Genomic DNA, 21,236 nt, shown 5'->3' with positions numbered 1-21,236 from the left:
TATAATTTACTTAAGTCATACTTGTAGGTAGTCCTTAGAGATGGGCAGAACCAGAAATAAAAACAGAACATTTTTTGGGGGGGGGGGGAATGTTTTTTCCAAAACCCATTTTAAAAAAACAAACCATTTTATTATTTTATTACAGTGTCTATATTAAAATTATTTCTCATGAAATAGGCACTTTCACAAAACAGGAGCTAGGGTGACCCCCTAAACACCCCAAAAGCAATTCAGCAAGCAAGTGCTTTCGGTGTGGAGTATCTCTAATGGAAATTAGGCTCTTTGTTTGATTCTATGAATTAGCAGAAGGATTAGAAAAAAACAAAATAATGTGCTTGAGTTTTCATTTTTTTTATGTTGATGGTTTTTTCGTTGTTTTTTATTGTTTTTGCAGGGGTTGTCTGTTCTTGTGTACTGGCAATAGAGATTCCTTATAGTTCATGTGATCTTCAAAAAATTTATTTAGTTTATTATTTGTTTAATAAGCTATATTTTTTTCGGAAAATAATCAGGAAAATACCCTGTTTTTAAAATATCATAGGTTAGATTGAAATGTTAGATCTAGTTATACGAATAATCCAATCTCTTAACAGGCATCCTCCCATCACTTGACCTTGGTAAAGTCTTAGCACCGGATTTAGATGACTGGGAAAACAAAATGTACCATATAGATGGCAAATCAAGGTAATGGGCAAGAAACAAATATAGCATGGCTACAAAGGGACATGATATATACGTGTGTATGTTGCGTGTGTATGTTTTAATTTGTTTAGTTCTAAGAAGTGCACTTCACACATTACAAGCTACCTAAATTGCTTGTTACACAATCATTAGTGAGTAGTGATGGTGGTGACACAATTATATATATACTTTGGTAAAGGGACACCAAAACAACTTTAGTTTAATGATGTGGGTATTTTGTTTAGATAAATCTTGCCCTTCCAGTCTCACTGCTAAATTATCTGCCATAAAAGAGTTACATCACGTTCGTTATGCAGCCCCAGCCTCTGGCTGTGACTCATGCAATCTCCCTATAGATTTCCTGAAAAGTGCTCAAGTTTCTAATTTCCCTTATCGCACAGTGTGTTTAATTTAGAATGTATCTCTTGCTCTATTCCTTTTCTGTTAGAGCCTACAGTAGCCTTATGTGTATGATTAATTGACAGAGGAGGAGGAAATAACTTTTAAAGCAAAAACACTGTACATTAAACTTTTTTTCCCATGGAGACCCCAATTTAGTATTGTTGGATACGCTTTTCCAATGATTTAAGATTTTTGGATAGACTTTTAAAATAATTTTTCCATATATTATATATATATATATATATATATATATATAAATCAGTATATCAAAATATTACAATATTAGAATAGTTTTCATAATTTCAAATAATTTTAAAACTTTATCCAAAATATGGTATAATTTGGAAAGCTTATCCAACAATATTAAATCGAGGCCCAAGTGTTATAGCTTCTAATTGGAAAAGAATTAAACAGCGAGACTGCAGGTGCATGATCTATCTACCAAATCGCTTTGCTCAGCCAAAGTTGTTTTGGTTCTTAGAAGGCCATTTAGTTGCAATAAATAGCATTTATTACAGTGAGTGCTAATGCTCCCTAGTGGCCATATATAGTTACTACACCATATGTAAATATGATAAATATGAGCAATGGATTATATGAAAAATGTTTATTTTGAGATATATCGCCTGGTCATTCCTCTATTCCTTTAATTTCACCCCTGCCATAGACTCTTCTCCCTTCATGAAACCTCTGGCCTGCTAACCATGAAAGAAGGAGCCATGTCTGGAACCTATAAACTGAGAGTAAAAGTGACAGATGGCATCTGGCCAGACGTGCTCTCTACAGTTAAGATTGTAGTCATTGACATCTCAGAAGAAGCAGTCCAAAATGCAGGGTCAGTGAGGATGAGAGGTAAGCAAGCCTTCAATGTTAGTGCTTTACCAATTAAATTTATTATTCAGCACCAAACTGGTTAAATGGACATGCATCACTTTGAGACAAACATCTCATTTAGAAGCTTTAGCTTTGAATGAGACAGTTGCCTCACTCTGTAGGTTGGTAACAGTTAACTGATTTTTTTTTCTTCATATTTACCTGCTTCCGTCTTATGCTTTCCACACAAATTCCAGGGGAGTGGAGGTGACACTGCTCTAACCAATCAGTGTCCTATCCCTAGGAATGCTAGAAAAGTGCACTGAACATGCCAGATTTACAGTTAAGTGCAGTTACAATATCTCTACACCTTGGAACATTTGATGGGGAAGATGAAAGGAAGTCTAATCAATATGATTCATGCACAGCAGGATCCGGTGTCAAGTTTTTCTCTCCCCCTGCTGCACAATGACTTCCTGTTTCTTTAATTAGTGGACTGGTTTGAAACTGAGATAAGTGGGTAAGAAAGGGTGGTGTGAAGAAAATCCCCTAGCTAAGAGTCGTGTCCAAAAATGCAGCCTGACAAAGTTTAAAGTATGTTTATAAACTTTCATTAGAACTTTTTGAAGATTTTCTTGCTTTGTATTGTTTTGTATAATATGTTTAAAAGTGTTTGCTTGCTGGTCTAAAAATATAATTATCAAGTGATGCATGTCTCTTTAACAGTAACTTTCGAACGTTACATGAATATAACACTTAAATAGTTCCTGTTGGGAAATTAATTTGATTTATAACATTACTAGGGCTTAATAAAAGAAAATGGTGTTTTTTTTTTACTGCACACTATGGCTTCTAAATTATCAAAACCAGCTTTTAAAATCTGTTTTCAACCCTGAAATATTAATTAGTTGTTTTATTGTTGTGAAACTTTTTATAACCATGTTGTATCCCATGTCTTTTTATCTGAACCACTGCCCTTCTCATGCCCTGTGTGCCTCCAGGTATAACTGCTGAAGAATTTCTAGCGCAATCACTTGACGATGTCAGTAAATATGAACAGATAAGGAGTCTGCTCTCGGAAGTTGTTCAAGTTGAACTGAGCAGTCTTTATGTGTTTAGCATATTGAACACTCCTGGACTTACAGGCAGTACAGATATCAGGTTTGCCGTTTCAGGGCCCCCCTACTACCCAGTGGAAAAACTCAATGGCATGGTGGCTTCGTCAAAACAGAAGGTCTGATGTAAATTTATTTTACTCTATTTTCAGCCCTGTGTTGGGGACATGTCACAATTCAGTAAATATTTGACGTGACTTTTTCATCAGAAATATCTGATCTATATGCTGTGTTATCCTAATTACTAATGTAATTAGTAATGTAATGTAATGTAAACCTTGTATAAATTTACATATTTATTTTCTTAAATTTTGTTGTTGAACACACATCATTTGTGACATCAAAGGGGAGTCAGTAGATAATGGTACGGGGGCATAGCAAATGAATTTTGTTTATGTACTCATGCATATTTTATGCTAATCTCCTATAGCGGTTATTGTTGTTATAGTTATTTTTGTTATGTTTGATTCTGGCAGTTAGAGTTACTAACAGCTAAAATTAAACACTGTGTAGTTATAGCAAAACAACCATCTCATTTTTTTCTTTTTCCCATCAATGCTGATATACAGCTTAACTACCAATATAACCCATAGCATGTTATTCAAAGGATTAACATTGAGTTGTCATGTTTTACCCGTCATCTAGAAGATAAGAGAGCACAATGAGAACAAATTGTCATTTTGAGGTTTCACAATAAGTCTCATTCATATAAAATGTTATGATTTGATTTTCAAGTGAAATACTGAAAAAAAATCCTAATATGCACAAAAAAATGTCTATTGCAATAAATTTCTATGTTATATTTTTTTCTTTATAGATAGAATCAGCAATGGGTGTTCAGATAGCGAATATTGGAGACTATGAGTGTGAGAATACGAAGTGCAGTCACAAGACTGGCTGTGTGGTCTCCACAACCTACAAGCATGTTCCTACGATGGTTACAGTACCAGGCATGTCGTTTGGTTCAGTCACCGTGCTCACTCGAACCACCTGCTCCTGTCCTTCTCGAGAGTATCGGCACCTACCCTGCTCTTCCTACCTAACTAACCCCTGTCTTAATGGAGGAACCTGCACAGACACTGAGCTTGGATTCAGGTGCGTACTTTACCTGATATAGTCCTTGCATATTTGGGTGTGATTGGGGTCACGTGACATAGCTGCCAGCATCAGTACAGAATGAGTGCAGAGAGATCGAGGGAACAGTGCACACAGTGTACAGAGTGATCCCAGCAACTACTTGCCATCTGCAGCACATTTGTATGAGCACAGCAGGCTTCCCTGTCAGCAATGCAAAGGTAGGAGCCTGCTCTGGCAAGAAGAGATGCGGTGTGCACACCCCTGTCACCCAGAGTGGACTGCTTCCCCAACGCCCTGGTTAGCTTGTCACTGTGCACTATGTGGTGGGATTGCTGCCTATCTGTGAATTGCTAGGAACTGTTCCCTGTGTTTTCCCCTGTATTATGTTGTATTCGTGTGTTTTACCTGCTTGGGAAGGCTCAATGCGAAACTCCCGAACGGGGACCACCAAGAACCCTCATTTAGAATGTTGTCTTAGAACGTTCACACCTTGTAACGAGGTGTGAAAACCACAAACCGCAAGGGAATGCTGACCCTGGGTGGCGCCCCGTTCGTTAGACGGACGCCATCTAGGGGGTGCATTCGTGGATTTCTTCCCACCTCATTCGGTTCCCGAACGGGGACCACCCAGTGCCCTTGGAGTGTTCACACCAATCAATTAGAACATTGGCAACTTCCAATATAAGCGTGAAACCGCAAGGGAAGTAATTAATGAGTGCTTCCCTGTGTGGCCACCGTTCGTATAGATGGTGGCCAGGGCGAGCATTCATGTCCCGAACGGAGTTGCTTCCCTTGCCTGGTTTCACCCAGGGATTACACGAACGGAGGCAGTTACCATCCGGGGGGATCCCTGAGATTGGTGGATGCACTTTCTTGGGGACAATGGCAGTTTGGCGGGCTTTCTGTGACTGGGAGTCCAAGAGGCAGGAAGCTTTCCCGCACTGGGACTCCCAGGTACAGAGGCTCATGGGATAAAGACCGGAGGTGGGAACCCTGAGAACAAAGGGCAAAGGGACATCTGGGAATGTGAGGGCCCTGGGAGGAGACACTGAGTTTAGGGAACAGAGGACAAAGGGACTGGGGTTCCGGTTCCGTTATACGCCCCCCTGGCGGGGAAGGGTCTTGGGAGGGGACATTGTCTTCATGTGTGTTCCACCCCTTGCATGGGGAAAGTATAAAGCCGCCTATGGCCAATAAAGTTGTTGTTGTACCCCCAGAACTGTGTGTCATCTGGTTACTGAGTGGGAAATGGGTCTCTCTGTACTATAACTGATTCCCTTCCAGGGACAAGACGTGGCTGAATCAGGACAACCAGTCGGGTTGCTATCAGGTCCGCTACATACTACAAGATCAGCATTGGCAGTTAACAATCATACAACCCCTGAACTGTGAAGTAGTGTGTTCAGTAGACTTGTGCTCGTCAAATAAATTCAGCTAGTCTGAATCTATTCGTCTGACAAAAAATTGGTTCAGAAGAACTGAGTTTCATCCATGTGTCACTTTCATTCAGATGCAAATGAAGTGAAAATGCTTCTATTAGTGTAGTGTAATGCGAAAATAGCTAAAATATTGCCTTGACTAATAGTTAGGCAATATTGTGCATTTTGCATTCTGCCAACTATATAATCTGTCTCTTATAGGAAATGTAAACAAAAATCACAAATCAGTAAAATAAATAAAAATCAGAGAATCAAATTAGCACTGGCCATGGTTGGCAGTAAAACCAACATGTCGGCAGATCATCATGTCCGTGCGTGTTACACTATAGCGTAGCACCCATAGATCTTCCAAGAATGGCGCCGGTGAATTGAGACGGTAGACGGTAAATAATTCTATACCTCCCCATGCAAATAAATATATTGTGTTTGGACATTCTACAGGAGCCTTTAAGCTGTGCCCAAAGTAAAATAGAATACAATTCAGGGACTCTGAGGCGGCTAACTCTTAGGGCAAGTGTTCTATGTCAGTTCTCTTCTGCGCAGATTCTTGCGGCCACTGGAGGCTGTGATAGTCCCACAAGATGAGTGCGGCAGCAACCTGCTTAAGTGCGGGGTTGTCTCTTCGACATAACCAGCACGTAATAGCTTTTTTGTTGCGTCCAGTCGCCTTCCCCTCTGGTCTCTCCTTTTTCTGCCTCGTGCAGGTTCAGCTGTCTGAGGAATTGCTCCTGGTCGTCTGTGGAGGTCAGGGTGAGTGTCCGGTCTCCCAGTGGTACCGCCAGAGATCCGTCTGCACGGATTATTTATTCCTTTGCTGAATTTAAATGAAAAAAAATGAGATGTAGCAATCCACATCTCTTTATCCTACCACTAGTTGCCTCGATCTTAACTCCCTGTCTATCATTACTCTAAGCTCTCTCCTTTGCACCTGGCAGTCAGCCTAGACAAATCATACAAAGAATAGTACAAATTAGACATTGGAGGAAATTTACTAAAGTGATCTATATACTAAATTGTTGTAAAAATTGTCTTAAAGGACCACTCTAGTGCCAGGAAAGCATACTCGTTTTCCTGGCACTAGAGTGCCCTGAGGGTGCGCCCACCCTCAGGGACCCCTCCCGCCCGGCTCTGGAAAGGGGAAAGGGGTTAAATCTTACCTTTTTCCAGCGCTGGGCGGAGAGATCTCCTCCTGCTCTCCTCCTCCGATCCGCCTCTTCTCCTCCCCGTCGGCTGAATGCGCACGCGCGGCAAGAGCTGCGCGCGCATTCAGCCGGTCACATAGGAAAGCATTCATAATGCTTTCCTATGGACGCTGGCGTGCTCTCACTGTGAAAATCACAGTGAGAAGCACGCAAGCGCCTCTAGCGGCTGTCAATGAGACAGCCACTAGAGGACATAGGGGGAAGGCTTAACCCATTCATAAACATAGCAGTTTCTCTGAAACTGCTATGTTTATGAAAAAATGGGTTAACCCTAGAAGGACCTGGCACCCAGACCACCTCATTAAGCTGAAGTGGTCTGGGTGCCTAGAGTGGTCCTTTAAAAGTGTTGGCGTTTCTCTGCTCGAATTCTTCAATTTTTGTCTAACAAGTAAATTTCAGATGGGACTGTCAATCTAGATTAATATGTACTATGCTAGATGTTTAATAATAATTTTGAACGAAAATTGAGTGTCAAACACAAAAAAAGCTAATGCAAGTTATAGGTGATGATTTTCAGTGTCTTATTCAATAGTGTAGTTTCCAGAAAAGCGAACTTTTCCATTTAAGAGAAATGCAATTCTGAGTTTATGAAGCAGGTAACTCACATGGCAGCAGGACATATGGTATAGAATACAATAAAAAAAATCTGCTTACAAACTAAAAAAATCACTTATCCATATTTCACTTATCCATATTTTTTGTTACCAAGTGACAGCAAAATATTTATGTTATAATTTTTGGTAGCTGTATTATATTGTTAAACATTTACATCATGGGTGCTTAAAAGGTAGATCACCAGATGTTTTCAAACTACCAAAGCATCATGGGAGCTATTGCTCTACAACATCTGGACATCTACCTTTTGGGCACCCCTGATTTAGATGATTCCATTATGGGAGACCCGTATATTGACTTCAATATCACTATACAGTGTTCATTATTCATATTTTTTTCTTTCTAGATGTGAATGTCTCTCAGGGTTTAATGGTCCGGAATGTCAGCAAACTACGCACTCGTTCACGGGTCAGGGCTATGCATGGTTCCCTCCCATGACCCTTTGCTTCGAGAGCAAAATATCTTTGGATTTCCTTACTGATTCACCCGATGGCCTCTTGCTCTTTAATGGTCCCATGGCAACCAGCACACGCGCAAAGACAGAGGACTTTATTGCAGTAGGTGAGGAGGTCATGCAATGACCTTAGAGAGAAAATTGTATAGCAAATTCTATAAATATCCATTAGAAATGAAAACCATTTTTTCCACGATGTGGAAGGATATGCATTACTTGTTTGAATGCAATTTTTTAAAAATAATTTTAGGGATGAAATTCATGTATATTAGTTCAAATGAGATTTGACATTTAAACAAAATGAAAAAAAAAACAAAACAATGCAGATTTTACATTGCAATTATAAGGTAAGTTAGAAGTCCATGCAGTATCGATGCACTAAGTTGCCAGGCCAAGCAACCATGAACTGCTTTGATTTTAAGAGTTCGAACAATTTAGAATATTAGCAAAAGGCAACTAATATCATTTGTGACTGCAAGGGTTTTTTGCAAAGCAATTCAACACCCAATGCCAGTGCTGTGTGTTTTACAAATTTATTTTTCTATATTTCTTAACTAAAGTGCAGGCCTGCAGGGCCATGATCTGTCCAGTCACCCCATCTACTCCCACCTTGTCTTTACATCTTCGCTCTTGGTCCATTTTACCTGTTCCTTTTAGCATTGCTCTTCTCAGTTCCCTTAATTTTAGGTCTGATTTCTAAACCTTTATCTTTTCCATCCACTTTCAGTTTCTTTCACCAATGCTGGTCATTTTATATCCCTCTATCATCCTTATCAGTCTATCAGTTCTTCTCACACTTTAAGCCATCCTCCTATTTTTGTTCACCTCACCACACAAATTCTTCTAAAGCCCTCTTCACAGTCCCACCCAGCCACTCGTAGTCTTATGCCTCTGCCCTGTGTGTCAAAACTCACACTCACAAAGCATTAACATGCAAATGCCTTATAAAAGAAAGAACGATATGACAATAACACATTGTTTCACAAACATTACCAATGATGTGATGAACTGGAAGAGTGTAACTGGTAGTTTAGCTTTTTTATAATCCCTGTGTATTCCCTGTAATTTTTAAATGTTGTTCTTATTTATTTGTTTCTTTTAAAATAGAGCTTCAGAGTGGATCACCAATATTGGTTATTAATCATGGCTCGGGGACGCTCTTTCTTCAGTTTTCTACAAAACTAAACATGGCAGATGGACGCTGGCACACAATCGAGATTATGAGCAGTGGAAAGGTACATGAACTCATAGTTCCCATGCTCTACCTACATATCACCATTATACTTTCTACCACTCTTGGGAGCAAAGCAATTTGTTAGAGTAAAGACAATGGAAAGATTTTGGTCGATTTGCATTATATTTTAGAAATTGTGTCAAATCCTTTACAGTCTGGACATAATTTTGGTATAGCAGTCTCAGGCAGAAATATTAATAAGATCAAAGTATTTAACCAGGAATGGTACATTAAGATGTCATCAGTATTAAGTATATTCTGAGGACTAGCAGCTTTTACCCAACATAATGCTACTTATTTTATTGTTGAAAAACAGAAATCAGATGGTGTAACAACATTTTGTGTCCTATCCACTGAGATATTTATCTGGCATTAGATACTAACATAAAACTTTTGTTAAGTAACAAAAACCAGACATTGTTTGTATTGTAACATATGTATACTGTATGTGTATATTTTACATTAGCCACCACATCAGCTAAAACATTTCACTAATCGTTCTCTTGATTTTTGCCCCAACTATAAATTACCTTATAAATACCGTATAAATTACTTTATAAAGATTACAAAATTAGTCATCCAACCAAAGACAGGTTGAGTCGAATGCTGGTAAAAATATGAATAGACACATGTGAGTGCCAATGTTGTATTTAAAATATATTTAACTGAACCATTTGTCCTAACATGCACCCATTCTTTTAGTGATTGATAAACAAATTAAATTTTTCATCTTAGAAAGTCAAGATGACTCTCGACCATTGCTCCCATAACTTTGTAAATGAAGCTGTTGGGCCTCAGAAAACACACAACAATCGATCATCATGTGAGGTTTCAGGAGAGACACCTGGGAGCAAGAGGCAAGTAAAAAATGTATATGTAGGGTAATTTGGGAGCTTATTTATCAAAGGTTTTGTTAATTGGTGGTTAAATTCCACCATTAGTTTGATTAAAGTGATCTGAAAAAAATCTCAGTTTTCTTCATAGTAAATTCTGCCAGTTTTCATGGAAATTTAAATTTCAGAAGACCTCCAAATTTAGAGTGGTAGAAAAATTCTGCTAGTTTTCTGATTAAAAAAAGTGGTGGAAATATTCATAAATCTACTGCATCTGCAAAAACAGATATTTTACTCCCCATAAATTATTTCCTTAGTTTTAGTGGCAGTACAGTAGGAATGATTAAGATTATAGTGCTTAGGTAGCCTCCTGTAATAAATGAAAATTTAAGTTTTTCTTTACGTGAAGCAGCAGTAGGGATAAAGCAAAATACCTCGAAACCATGGGTGGGTCAGTAACTACTTAAGCAGCTTCTAACACCTTAAATCCAAAAGAAGCTTCTGCTGAGGATAAATTGTCTAGCCTGTAATGCCTTATAAAGGCATTTAAAGAGGACCTATGCACATTTCTTGTGGAAAAGACTATGTTCTTTCTGCCCAAGAACTGCTCTTTTATCTTAATCGACAGATCCTTTTCCTATTGCAAGCTGAATAGTCTCATTTACCCAAAGTGCTGTCGTAGTTGAAAATGCTTTATTCCATTTAATCTTTCCCCTGAAGTTGATTAACAGAAGATCAGATCTTCTCCAATCTGCTGTCTTCGTCAAGTAGATTTCCAATGTTCTTTATACATCCTAGCAGTGAAGGTGTTCTTCCTTTAAGAGCTGATGGATTTTCAAATAACGTAGGTTAAAATTCCGGAATACTGGTGATGTGGATAATGCTTGTATCACTCCATCCATTTTTGCTGAAGTGATAGCAATCAGGGAAATAAATACCGGTGATGGCCATAAGTAGCTGTTGGCTCCCAATGGCGGGCAGATAGCAACATTTCCCACCAGACCAGTAGGGATCAGGATACCCCCTACGTGGCCAAAGGTAAGCATCAGAGAAGGGGGAAAACACTTTAGTTTTTGTTTAGTAGAAATGCTTTTTTTAAGAAGTCCCTAAGCCCCTATCCCTCAAGCAACCCCACAAGCAGCATCCCTTCACAAATGCAACCGCAGACGTAGCCGCCACACACACATATATATATACACACTCGCATTAACAGATCCAATTGTTTCATATATGTATGTGCGTGTGTATACATATATGGAAGGAGGTGCATTAAGGAAAGTGGCGTTGTGGCAAGGTGGGTAAATCTGGCCCTGTATACTGCACTGCTTCAAGAGGAGCAAATGGCTTTTAATTTAATTTTATGATAAATTGACTTTACTGATTTCAGTGGTGCTAAGATACTTCCTGCTCTATGGTTAGTTACCCACAGGCTTTTTTGGGCTAACAACAAATCACATGATCCTTAACCAGCTAATCAATTTAATATTTAAAATAATATCATGGAACCAAAATTTGTTAAATGATAGGTACTAGCTTAGTAAAATATTTCATTCTGTAACTGAAACAAAAAAAATATTGCATTACTTTTTACAACATAATTTAAATGTCTTGTTTTGACTGAATGTTTCCCAGCATTATTCCCTATTATATTCTTGTTTTTTCTCAGTATTTGTAAAAATAAAATACATTTTGAGGAGAAATTAATACCTGTCTTGCATTGCATTTCTTTCCAAATAATATAATCCCATCAAATAGAAGGTCTTGCAGGATTCTACCTATATGATACAAGAACCTACTACTGAAACACAGTTAGTTCTTTGTACATTGTATCAGGTAATCATTGTTTACTTTGATCATCTTTTCAGGTTCCTGAATGTTTATCAGCCCCTACAGCTCGGTGGCGTGCGGAACACACGGCCAACACTTCAACCTTCTATTCACTTCACAAGCTTTACTGGATGCATCAGGAACCTCTATGTTGATAGCAAGGTAATGCAGAACAAAAATATATCTTTGCTATGGTCTAGTGCAGGGGTAGGCAACCTTCGGCACTCCATATCGTTTGAACTACATCTCCCATAATGCTTTTACAGCCATAAAGCTGGCAAAGCATCGAGGTAGATTCAAAATAGCCCAAGACATCTGGTGTGCCGAAGGTTGCCTACCTCTGATCTAGTGGCAGGCTAACTCTGAAATTACATGATCCCCACGAATTTATCGTATGAGTAGTGTTTAAATGTGTCCTCAAAAAATACATATCCGTTGTAATGAATATGTGTGCTAAGGCTGTTCTGTATATGATATACATACTTGTTAGTTGTAATAAAGTTGGGTTGAAAAGTAATGGCTTACTCACAGCTTGCTAGTTAGAAACATTTATTTATCGCAGTAACTATATAACATTAACATTAAGAGCAGATAAGGTGATATTACTTACCAATTTCACTGTACAATTACACAAAATTACAAAAATAAATTATATTAGTAACTTGTTTCTGCAGCTATAGTTTGCCAAATGATAATGGGCTTGCAAGAATTCATTTTTGTGTTTTTGGAATGGCTGCCACATGGAATTTTGGTAAATAGAGGATAAAACCAGATGTTGACAGTAGTTTGTTAATGATCACAAGAAGGCATTCCCAACTACGCCACTAGGTGGCAGAATAACCATCATATCCAAAAAGAGTTACAGTACTTATTATTATTATTATTATTATTATTATTGGTATTTATATAGCGCCAACTAATTCCGCATCGCTTTACAATATTATGAAAGGGGGGGAAATTTACAATACATGAGACAATTACACAGTGACACAGAAACCATAGGTAAATGAGGACCCTGCTCAAACGAGCTTACAGTCAAGATGCTTGACAGATCATTACAAGTTTGCACAACAAGTGAACGTTAGGAATATTATTATTATTATTATTAGTAGTAGTAGTATTTTCACAGCGCCTGCTTATTTCGCAGTGCTTTACATTAAAAGGGGAATTTGACAAATGAGACAATAATGAAATGTTACAGAAACAATAGGTGGATGAGGACCCAGCTTAAACGAGTTTACAGTCTAAAGTATAAAACCAGTTCACAATTCACTGATCATCACAGCCAGGGCCGGTGCATCCTATAGGCGACTTAGGCAGTCGCCTAGGGCGCCCCGGCCCATAGGGTGCCAGAGTAGAGTGACCCGGTAGGAGGGAGACTCTAAGGGACAGGGGGAGGGAGAGCAGTATGGGAATGGGGGGGCCGGGCAGGGGAGAGCACTAAGGGTCCGGAGGAGCATTAACGGTCAGGGGGACTGGGGAGAGCATTAAGGGATAGGGGCAGGAGAGAGCACTAAGGGACAGGGGGGCAGGGGAGATCACTAAGGGACAGGGGGAAGGGGAGATTGCTAAGGGACAGGGGAGAGCACTAAAGGACAGGGGGCAGGTGATATCACTAAGGGGCAGGGGAGATCACTAAGGGACAGTTGGGGAGGGGAGATCACTAAGGGATAAGAGAGCACTAAGGGGCAATAGTGGAGGGGAGAGCACTAAGGGGCAGGAGGGAAGGTGAAAACACTGAGGGACAGAAGGGAGGGGAGAACACTAAGGGACAGGAGGGGAGGGGAGAGTTCTAAGGGACAGGAGGGGAAACCTCTAAGGGACAGGAGGAGAAGTGGAGATGAGACCACTAAAGGACGGGGTAAGTGGAAGAGATCATTAAGGGGTTAAAGAGAAGCACAGAAGGGCTGGTAGGGGAGACAGAGACACACAGAAGGGCTCAGGAGAGAGACACACAGAGGGGCCTGGTGGGAAAAGAGACACACCAAGGAGCTGGGGAGAGGAAGACGCAAAGGGGCTTGGGGGAGTAAGGCATGCAAAGGGGTTAGGAGGATATAGGAGACGTACAAAGACGGGTGGGGGGGGGGTAAGAGACGCACAAGGGGCTTGTAAGAGATACACTAAAGGAGGGTGTAAGACACAAAACTTTAAGAAAAAATATAAAAAAAATTATATTAACAAAAAAAAAACATTATAATAAAAATAAACAGCTACTCCCTTCTCAACCTCTATCCTACCCCACAAACCCTCTCTTTCTCACTACACAATGCATCCCTACACACACACATGCACAGAAACATACAATGCATCTCTACTCACACAAAGACACACCGAAACATATGATGCATCCTACACTCACAAAGAAACACACCATGTTTCCCTTACACAGACAGACACATACAATGCATCCCTTACACACACACATACAATATAGCCCTTGCACACATACATAGAAGCACACAATGCATCCCTTGCACACATACACAGAAGCACACAATGCATCCCTTACACACACACTACTTCTCTTCATGCTTCTCTTACACACACTAAATGCACCCATTACAGACACACACACTGCATTACATTACATACACAGAAACACACCTTGCATCCCTTACACATACAAACACAGATTCACACAATGCATCCCTTACACAAACTGGTATCCCTATACACTACATACCATAAGAACACACACACATTACATCCTCTACAATGACACATAACATATTCCCTACACACATACACTCCACTCCCTGTGAACAAACTCGTGGGTGGGCCTTGTAGGCATAAGGCTTGTGGGCGGGCCCAGGCCGTGATCTGTGTAAGGGGCCCCAAAAAATTGAGCTGCTTCCTGTTAATTGATTCTTGTGAGCACTGCCTCCAGAGAGCCTGTTTTAACACCAGACCAGTGAAGCCAGACTGCAGCCTAAGCCCATCACCATCCTCTTGTCCTCATCTGGTGGTAAGTAGGCAATCCAGTATATTATTAGTGGCACTAATCTCTAATTTACCTCACATTAAAGGGACACTATAGTCACCCGAACCACTACAGCTTAATGTAGTGGTTCTGGTGTCTATAGCCGGTCCCTGCAGGCTTTTTAATGTAAACACAGAGAAAAGACACTGTGTGCAGCAGCACTGGCGTTGGCTCATATAGCAGATCATATGGGTGGGGTATTGTGATGTTACATGGTGGGCAGAGCATATGGAGGGGGGGAGTGGGAGGGAGGAAAATTTTTGTTTGCCTAAGGCAGCAAAAATCCTTGCACCTGCCCTGATCACAGCACAGGTTTACAAACATTTCCAAGGCACATGGAAGGCTAAATTATAATTGCAAGTACCTGTATAGAGGTGTAAAAGTATATAGCATTTTAAATGTTAAAAGTATGTATGCATAAAAGTATCTGCATTAGGTAGATATACATGCATGAGCAGCGTGCATTTATATAAAGATACAGGGATTGTGTTTGCGAGAAATGTTTCTCATCTATAATGGAAATACAAAGATAGCGGGAAACATAGTAACCATCTGCAACTGTAAAAATAATAAATTAAACAGTATGTTAAGCAAAAAAAAAGAGCAGTTGTGAAATTTACTAGCAATTCACTATTTGATTAGTAACGTACTACTAACGCTAAAAGAAAGAAATGTAATTATTTGTCATTGTCTATTTCTTTTTGCCCCCGCAGGTTTATGTTTGCTTTGTAACTTTATTACAATCCATTTCCAGGGTTTGAAAAAACTGTTTTATTTGTAGACCTTACTATCATATCTCACTAGCATATAATTAAATGATTTTATTATACCTGCTGCCTTACATTTTATTTGTTGGGATTAATGTATAATAATAACATATCTATTATTCTATATTATATTATAACATTATTATCAGGTGTATGATTTGCAGCAGCCAGCGGAGTCTTTAAACAGTGCTCCAGGCTGCCCAGTGACAGATGGGCTGTGTAAGGTGGCAGGATCGCCCCTGTGTGGAGGTCATGGTTACTGCACAAATGATATTACCTCTGTTAGATGTGACTGCCATCCAGGATACAGCGGAGAAAACTGCAAATCAGGTTCGTCAAGTAAATGAAGACTGCAATTAAGATAACAAATAATTTATACAAATAAACATTCTCTGGGATATTTGAATTGACCTGAGATGCATTTTCATTAAATATATCACTTCGATGAACTGAAAGGCACTACGGTTTTAGTAACTTTCTACTATTAGAATGGTTTACAGCCATTACTGCTAATTTATAGTTTATCTATTCTATGGTAAACGGTCTTTTTTCGGGGATAGTTTGTTAAGTTCTTCCCCCATGTCATAGAATGTGCAATAACTGCCATAGAGGCAGTCAATGATAGCAAATGTAAAACAGAATAAAATCTCAAAGAGGAACACGTGGAAACCTATACCCTTAGTGGAGTGCCGTAATAAATATTTTTTTATTATTATTTTAGCATTTATATAGCGCCAACTTATTCCTCAGTACTTTACAATATTATAAATGGGGGAAATGTAACAATATATGAGACAATTACAAAATGTTCCAGGAACAAAGGGTCGATGAGGCCCCTGCTCAAATAAGTTTACAATTCTAGAGGGAGTGAGGTATAAAAACACAAGTTTGGGACCTAAAATACAGAACAAGTTGGTCCAGCATTAAATTGTATCTGGGCACACTCCTTCCTCTCAGCTATAACAGAAGCTTTCCATACCAGCCTTTTTGTACAGGTGAGCGTTCATGCCTAGTTCCAACCAGCTATTAAGTAACACTTACGATGGCACATTAGTTATTGTTTACATATGTTTGGTTGAAACAGGCTAATGCCTCCTTCCTCCTATTTAATGTTTCTAGTTTTAAAACATTTTAATGGATCTAAACAGTTTTCAAAACTTAGAAATGAACAGGTAAGATGTTTGTGGTATTTTATGGAATGCCTTCTTCTACAGTCCTACAAGAGTGGTCGTTTGGAAAGGACAGTTGGATTCATTACCTTGTTCATCCTCCACTAAGCATGCATCTGACAAATGTGCAACTCATGGCTCGCACGCGAGTCTCATTTGGTACCTTCCTCAGCTTGATGTCTAAAGACAGATCTTCGTTTCTGAGGCTGGAGGTAGGTCACCTGAATAATACCCTCTATGCCATATTTTAAATATATTACAAAATGTTTATTATCTGCGGTAACTCAGTTACATCACTTGGGTTTTAAAAATAAGTCAGGGCTTTAATATTATTATTTGGGCTATAAAATAAATATTTCTGTTCAGGGCAACAGGTCAGTGTTTATTTCCCTCATATAGCACTTGAATTTAGAGTCTGCATTTCCACCATGGTTTTTTTTTTGGACCCATAACATTCCATAATATTCCATAATGATGAGTAGTCCATGAATAAGGATGCTCTACCATATGAAGACTTGAAATGTTATAGGAGTGAATTAATAATTCAAGAAGATACTAGAGAAACTGCTGTAAATACCTGGTTTGTTGTCTTCCTACACAATTCTACATGCGTCAAGGTAATTTTTCTAATGTGCTGCCCATTAACATAAACTCGGTAATGGAAATGTATGTCTTTCTGTGCATCACCCAATGATGTCACCACATGCCTTCATTCGAGCTGGATCTGCCCCGGCCAAACTCTGTTAAGTAGATATATGGGAGAGATGAATAAAATAAATGAAATGTGAGCCCATTCACCAATGATTCATTTCTGATTCTGGTTTCAATTTCCCTAAAGGTGGCCGAAGGACAGTTTGCCATACGTTTCGACTTTGGAGACAGAGAACACTTTATTAGGGTGCCAAACTTGAGGATAGACCATGGCCAGTGGGTACTACTAAACTTAGAACGTTATGACAATATTTTCACATTACGTCTTAATGGTGGTGGAGGGGAACGACAAGTAACTTCAGTATTGGGAAAGAACTGGTTGTTTGACGTGGATCCATCAAGTGTTATGCTAGGAAACAGCTTCCCTCAGCAAGCAGATAATGACTTTGAGGGTAAGCACCAACATTTAATGGCACAGGGGTAAGCAACTTTTTGAACTGAGGTAAGGTTGTAGACCTTTGGATCGAATCAAATGGGAAATGGCATGTGCAATATTTCTAGCAGGTCAGTGCAAAAAAATGCACTACTTTTAACCTAATTCAAACAAATATGACAGGGAAGTGGTTTGTTTTGTGTGTGTGTGTGTGTGCCTGCATGCTTGCGTGTGTCTGTGTGTTTGACTTACTCCGTCATGAATAAATAAAGGATGGAATGACGGCTTTATTTTATTAGCCAATTACTTTAAAGAAAAATTAACATTTCAGTCGAAGTTCAGTTTACATGAAACAGAACATTTAGAGCAGGTGTGTCCAGGAGGTAGATTCCCAGATGTTTTAAAACTACAGCTTCCATGATGCTTTGCAAAGCATTGTGGGAGTTGTGGTTCTACAACCTCTGGAGATCTACCATTCGGGCACCCCTGATGTAGAGAAATCGAAAAATATATATGGAGGTTATGAAACATGGCTAATTTTCGTCAAGGAAGTCTGTATTTTCAATCAGACAGGGAGCTGCCATTAGCTTATCCTCATCTTGGAATTGTCTGTATTTTTACCTTTATTTGAATTCCATTTGTTTTCTGATTGGATGCCTAGTGCTCTCAGCCAATTACAATATAGCTATATTGCCAAACGAGTCAATACAAATGTCCTTTACAGGATGCCTGCGTGATGTTCGCCTAAATGGTCTCATGCTTCCTGTGGATGGAGAGAGTAATAGGTACAGCACAGTTGTGAGTTCGTGTGGAATCAGCAAAGGATGCTATTCAGATGCCTGCAGGAATGATCCATGCCAAAGTCCTCTAAACTGTATTGACTTATGGAGAAAACATGAATGCAGGTAATTTTACACTTAGAATTTAAAGGAGCACTATAGTGTCAGGAAAACAAACTTGGTTTTCTGGCACTACAGGGTTATTAGGTCCCCCACTCCCTCAGGGCCCCCCTCCCGTGGTCTAAAGGGGTTTAAACCCCTTCAGCCACTTACCTCAATCCAGCACCGGGCTCCCTCAGCGCTGGTGGCCTCTCCTTCCCCTGCCGTCAGCTCCGAATGCGCATGCGCGTCCAGTGCCGCGCGCATTCAAACCGCCCGTAGGAAAGAATTACTCAGTGCTTTACTATGGACGTCCAGCGTGTCCTCTGTGATTTTCGCATTGAGGATTGCGGAAGCTGCCTCTAGTGGCTGTCAGGGAGACAGCCACTAGAGGCTGGATTAACCCTCAATGTAAACATAGCAGTTTCTGTGAAACTGCTATGTTTACATCTGAAGGGTTAAAACCTGGGGAACCTGGCACCCAGACCACGTCATTGAGCTGAAGTGGTCTGGGTGCCTATAGTGGTCCTTTAAATTGGGAAAATCTGTTGTAATTTAACTAGTGATTAAATCAACACGTTTTATTGTTTCTATTGTGATAACTATTATTTGCTTTTATTTATTTGTATAGTGGTAACAAATATTGTGTCAGGATATAGAGTATTTGTAGTTATGTGTATTAATGCAGAAAGATAAGTCTTGCGCTCACTCCCATCACTGGGCGGCAGCAATGACTACAGTACACATCAGCCCCAATATATAGTAAAAAACAAAGAAAAACAAGTTACCTGTGCTCTCTCCTTAATCCCTATGTATTTTTAAACAAATGGATGTTTTTTAGTTACCTCCAATGGCCATGAGAGGATGAGCCCACCTGCCAACGTCAAGGCAGACCCCCCTAGGTGGGTCCTAACTCTAACCATTCACCTTGCTTCCTTGAGCCTCTGGCAAAAATCTCTAATGAGACAGAAATAGGTATTTTTATATTATTAACCCTTAATAGGGAACACATGGGATGGGCGGCTGCATTTTAACAAGGCTGTGTGTATTACCTGATATTGGGAAGTATGTAATCAGACATATATTAATAGTGCTATAGTTGTATTTGATTTTAAAGGGGAACCATGACTTGCCTAAATATTACACCATCGAATAAAACGTTGAAAATCACATATAACTTGCCTTAACCGTTTTGTTGTATGCAATGCTCCATGTTCCATGTACAGTTCCCTTCAGGCACAGCTAGGGCACACATTGCAAATGAGAAGGACAAATAGAAACATTGTTTCCTCTTTCCTTTTTGGCTGTATGCTTTCTTAATGCTGACTGCCAGGTGCAGTGTGTGTATATATATGTACACCCTGTTCCAAATTATTATGCAAATTCTATTTAAGTGTCACAAAGATTAAAGATCTTGTTTTTCAGTTTAACTCATGGATGGCCTTGTGTCTCAGGGCTCTTTTGATCACTGAAAACATTCTCGGAAACCTGTGATAATTAGATTGCCAGGTGAGCTCAATTTAAGGAAAAACTACTAAAGGAGGGTGTTCCACATTATGAAGCAGAGCACCATTTTCATGCAATATGGGGAAGAAAAAGGATCTCTCTGCTGCTGAGTGAAATAGTTCAATGCCTTGGACGAGGTATGAAAACATTAGATATTTCACGAAAACTTAAGCGTGATCATCGCACTATTTAGAGATTTGTGGCTGATTCAGAGCACAGACTGGTTTGTGCAGATAAAGGCACATTGAGGAAGATTTCTGCCAGATCCATGCATTGGATCAAGAGAGCAGCTGCTAAAATACCATTACATCGCAGCAAACAGATATTTGAAGCTGCTGGTGCCTCTGGAGTCCCACGGACATCAAGGTATAGAGTCCTCCAGAGTCTTGCAACTGTGCATAAACCTTCTATTCAGCCACCACTAACCAATGCTCACAAGCAGAAATGGCTGCTTTGGGCAGAAAAATACATGAAGACTAATTTTCAAATAGTCCTGTTCACTGATGAGTGCCATGCAACCCTGGATGGTCCAGATGGATGGAGTAGTGGATGGTTGGTTTCAACAAGGCTGCAACGTCAGCAAGGCAGTGGTGGAGTCATGTTTTGGGCCGGAATCATGGGAAGAGAGCTGGTCGGAACCTTTAGGGGTCCCCCAAGGTGTAAAGATGCGCAAAGTATGTAGAGTTTCTGACTCACCACTTACTTCCCTGGTAAAGAAAGGAAGAACTATGCTGTCCGTAATAAAATCATCTTCATGCATGACAATGCACCATCTCATGCTGCAAAGAATACCTCTGCATCAATGGCTGCTATGGGGATAAAAGGAGAGAAAGTCATGGTGTGGCCTCCATCCTGCCCTGATCTCAATCCTATTGAGAACCTTTGGAGCATCCTCAAGCAAAAGATCTATGAGGGTGGGAGGCAGTTTACATCCAAAAAACAGCTCTGGGAGGCTATTCTGACATATTGCAAACAAATTCAAGCAGAAACTGTCCAAAAACTCACAAGTTCAATGGAAGCAAGACTTGTGAAGCTGCTATCAAATAAAGGGTCCTATGTAAAAATGTAACATGACCTGTTAAAATGTTTAAAAAGTTAAAATGTTGTTATTAGTTTGATTGAAATAGGTTTTGATTTCAGTAAATATGCTGCAAACACAA

General features: G+C 39.7%; 1 protein-coding gene across 1 annotated transcript in view; it reads left to right on the top strand.

Moving 5' to 3' along the window:
• LOC134608424 (neural-cadherin-like) overlaps positions 1–21,236 on the top strand; it is an 88,427-nt gene that overhangs the window by 52,263 nt on the left and 14,928 nt on the right. Inside the window, exons 19-30 of the mRNA XM_063451225.1 lie at positions 594–684; positions 1,751–1,935; positions 2,898–3,130; positions 3,829–4,106; positions 7,691–7,905; positions 8,906–9,033; positions 9,768–9,889; positions 11,731–11,854; positions 15,589–15,769; positions 16,654–16,820; positions 17,447–17,711; positions 18,417–18,597. Coding sequence (XP_063307295.1) covers positions 594–684; positions 1,751–1,935; positions 2,898–3,130; positions 3,829–4,106; positions 7,691–7,905; positions 8,906–9,033; positions 9,768–9,889; positions 11,731–11,854; positions 15,589–15,769; positions 16,654–16,820; positions 17,447–17,711; positions 18,417–18,597 — 2,170 coding nt within the window. The remainder of the gene's footprint in view (positions 1–593; positions 685–1,750; positions 1,936–2,897; positions 3,131–3,828; positions 4,107–7,690; positions 7,906–8,905; positions 9,034–9,767; positions 9,890–11,730; positions 11,855–15,588; positions 15,770–16,653; positions 16,821–17,446; positions 17,712–18,416; positions 18,598–21,236) is intronic.

Source organism: Pelobates fuscus, chromosome 4 (genome assembly GCF_036172605.1).
Source record: "Pelobates fuscus isolate aPelFus1 chromosome 4, aPelFus1.pri, whole genome shotgun sequence".
NCBI lineage: Eukaryota > Metazoa > Chordata > Amphibia > Anura > Pelobatidae > Pelobates > Pelobates fuscus.
Note: the sequence above shows the minus strand (reverse complement) of the source record. Positions and strands in the feature narration are given on the sequence as shown.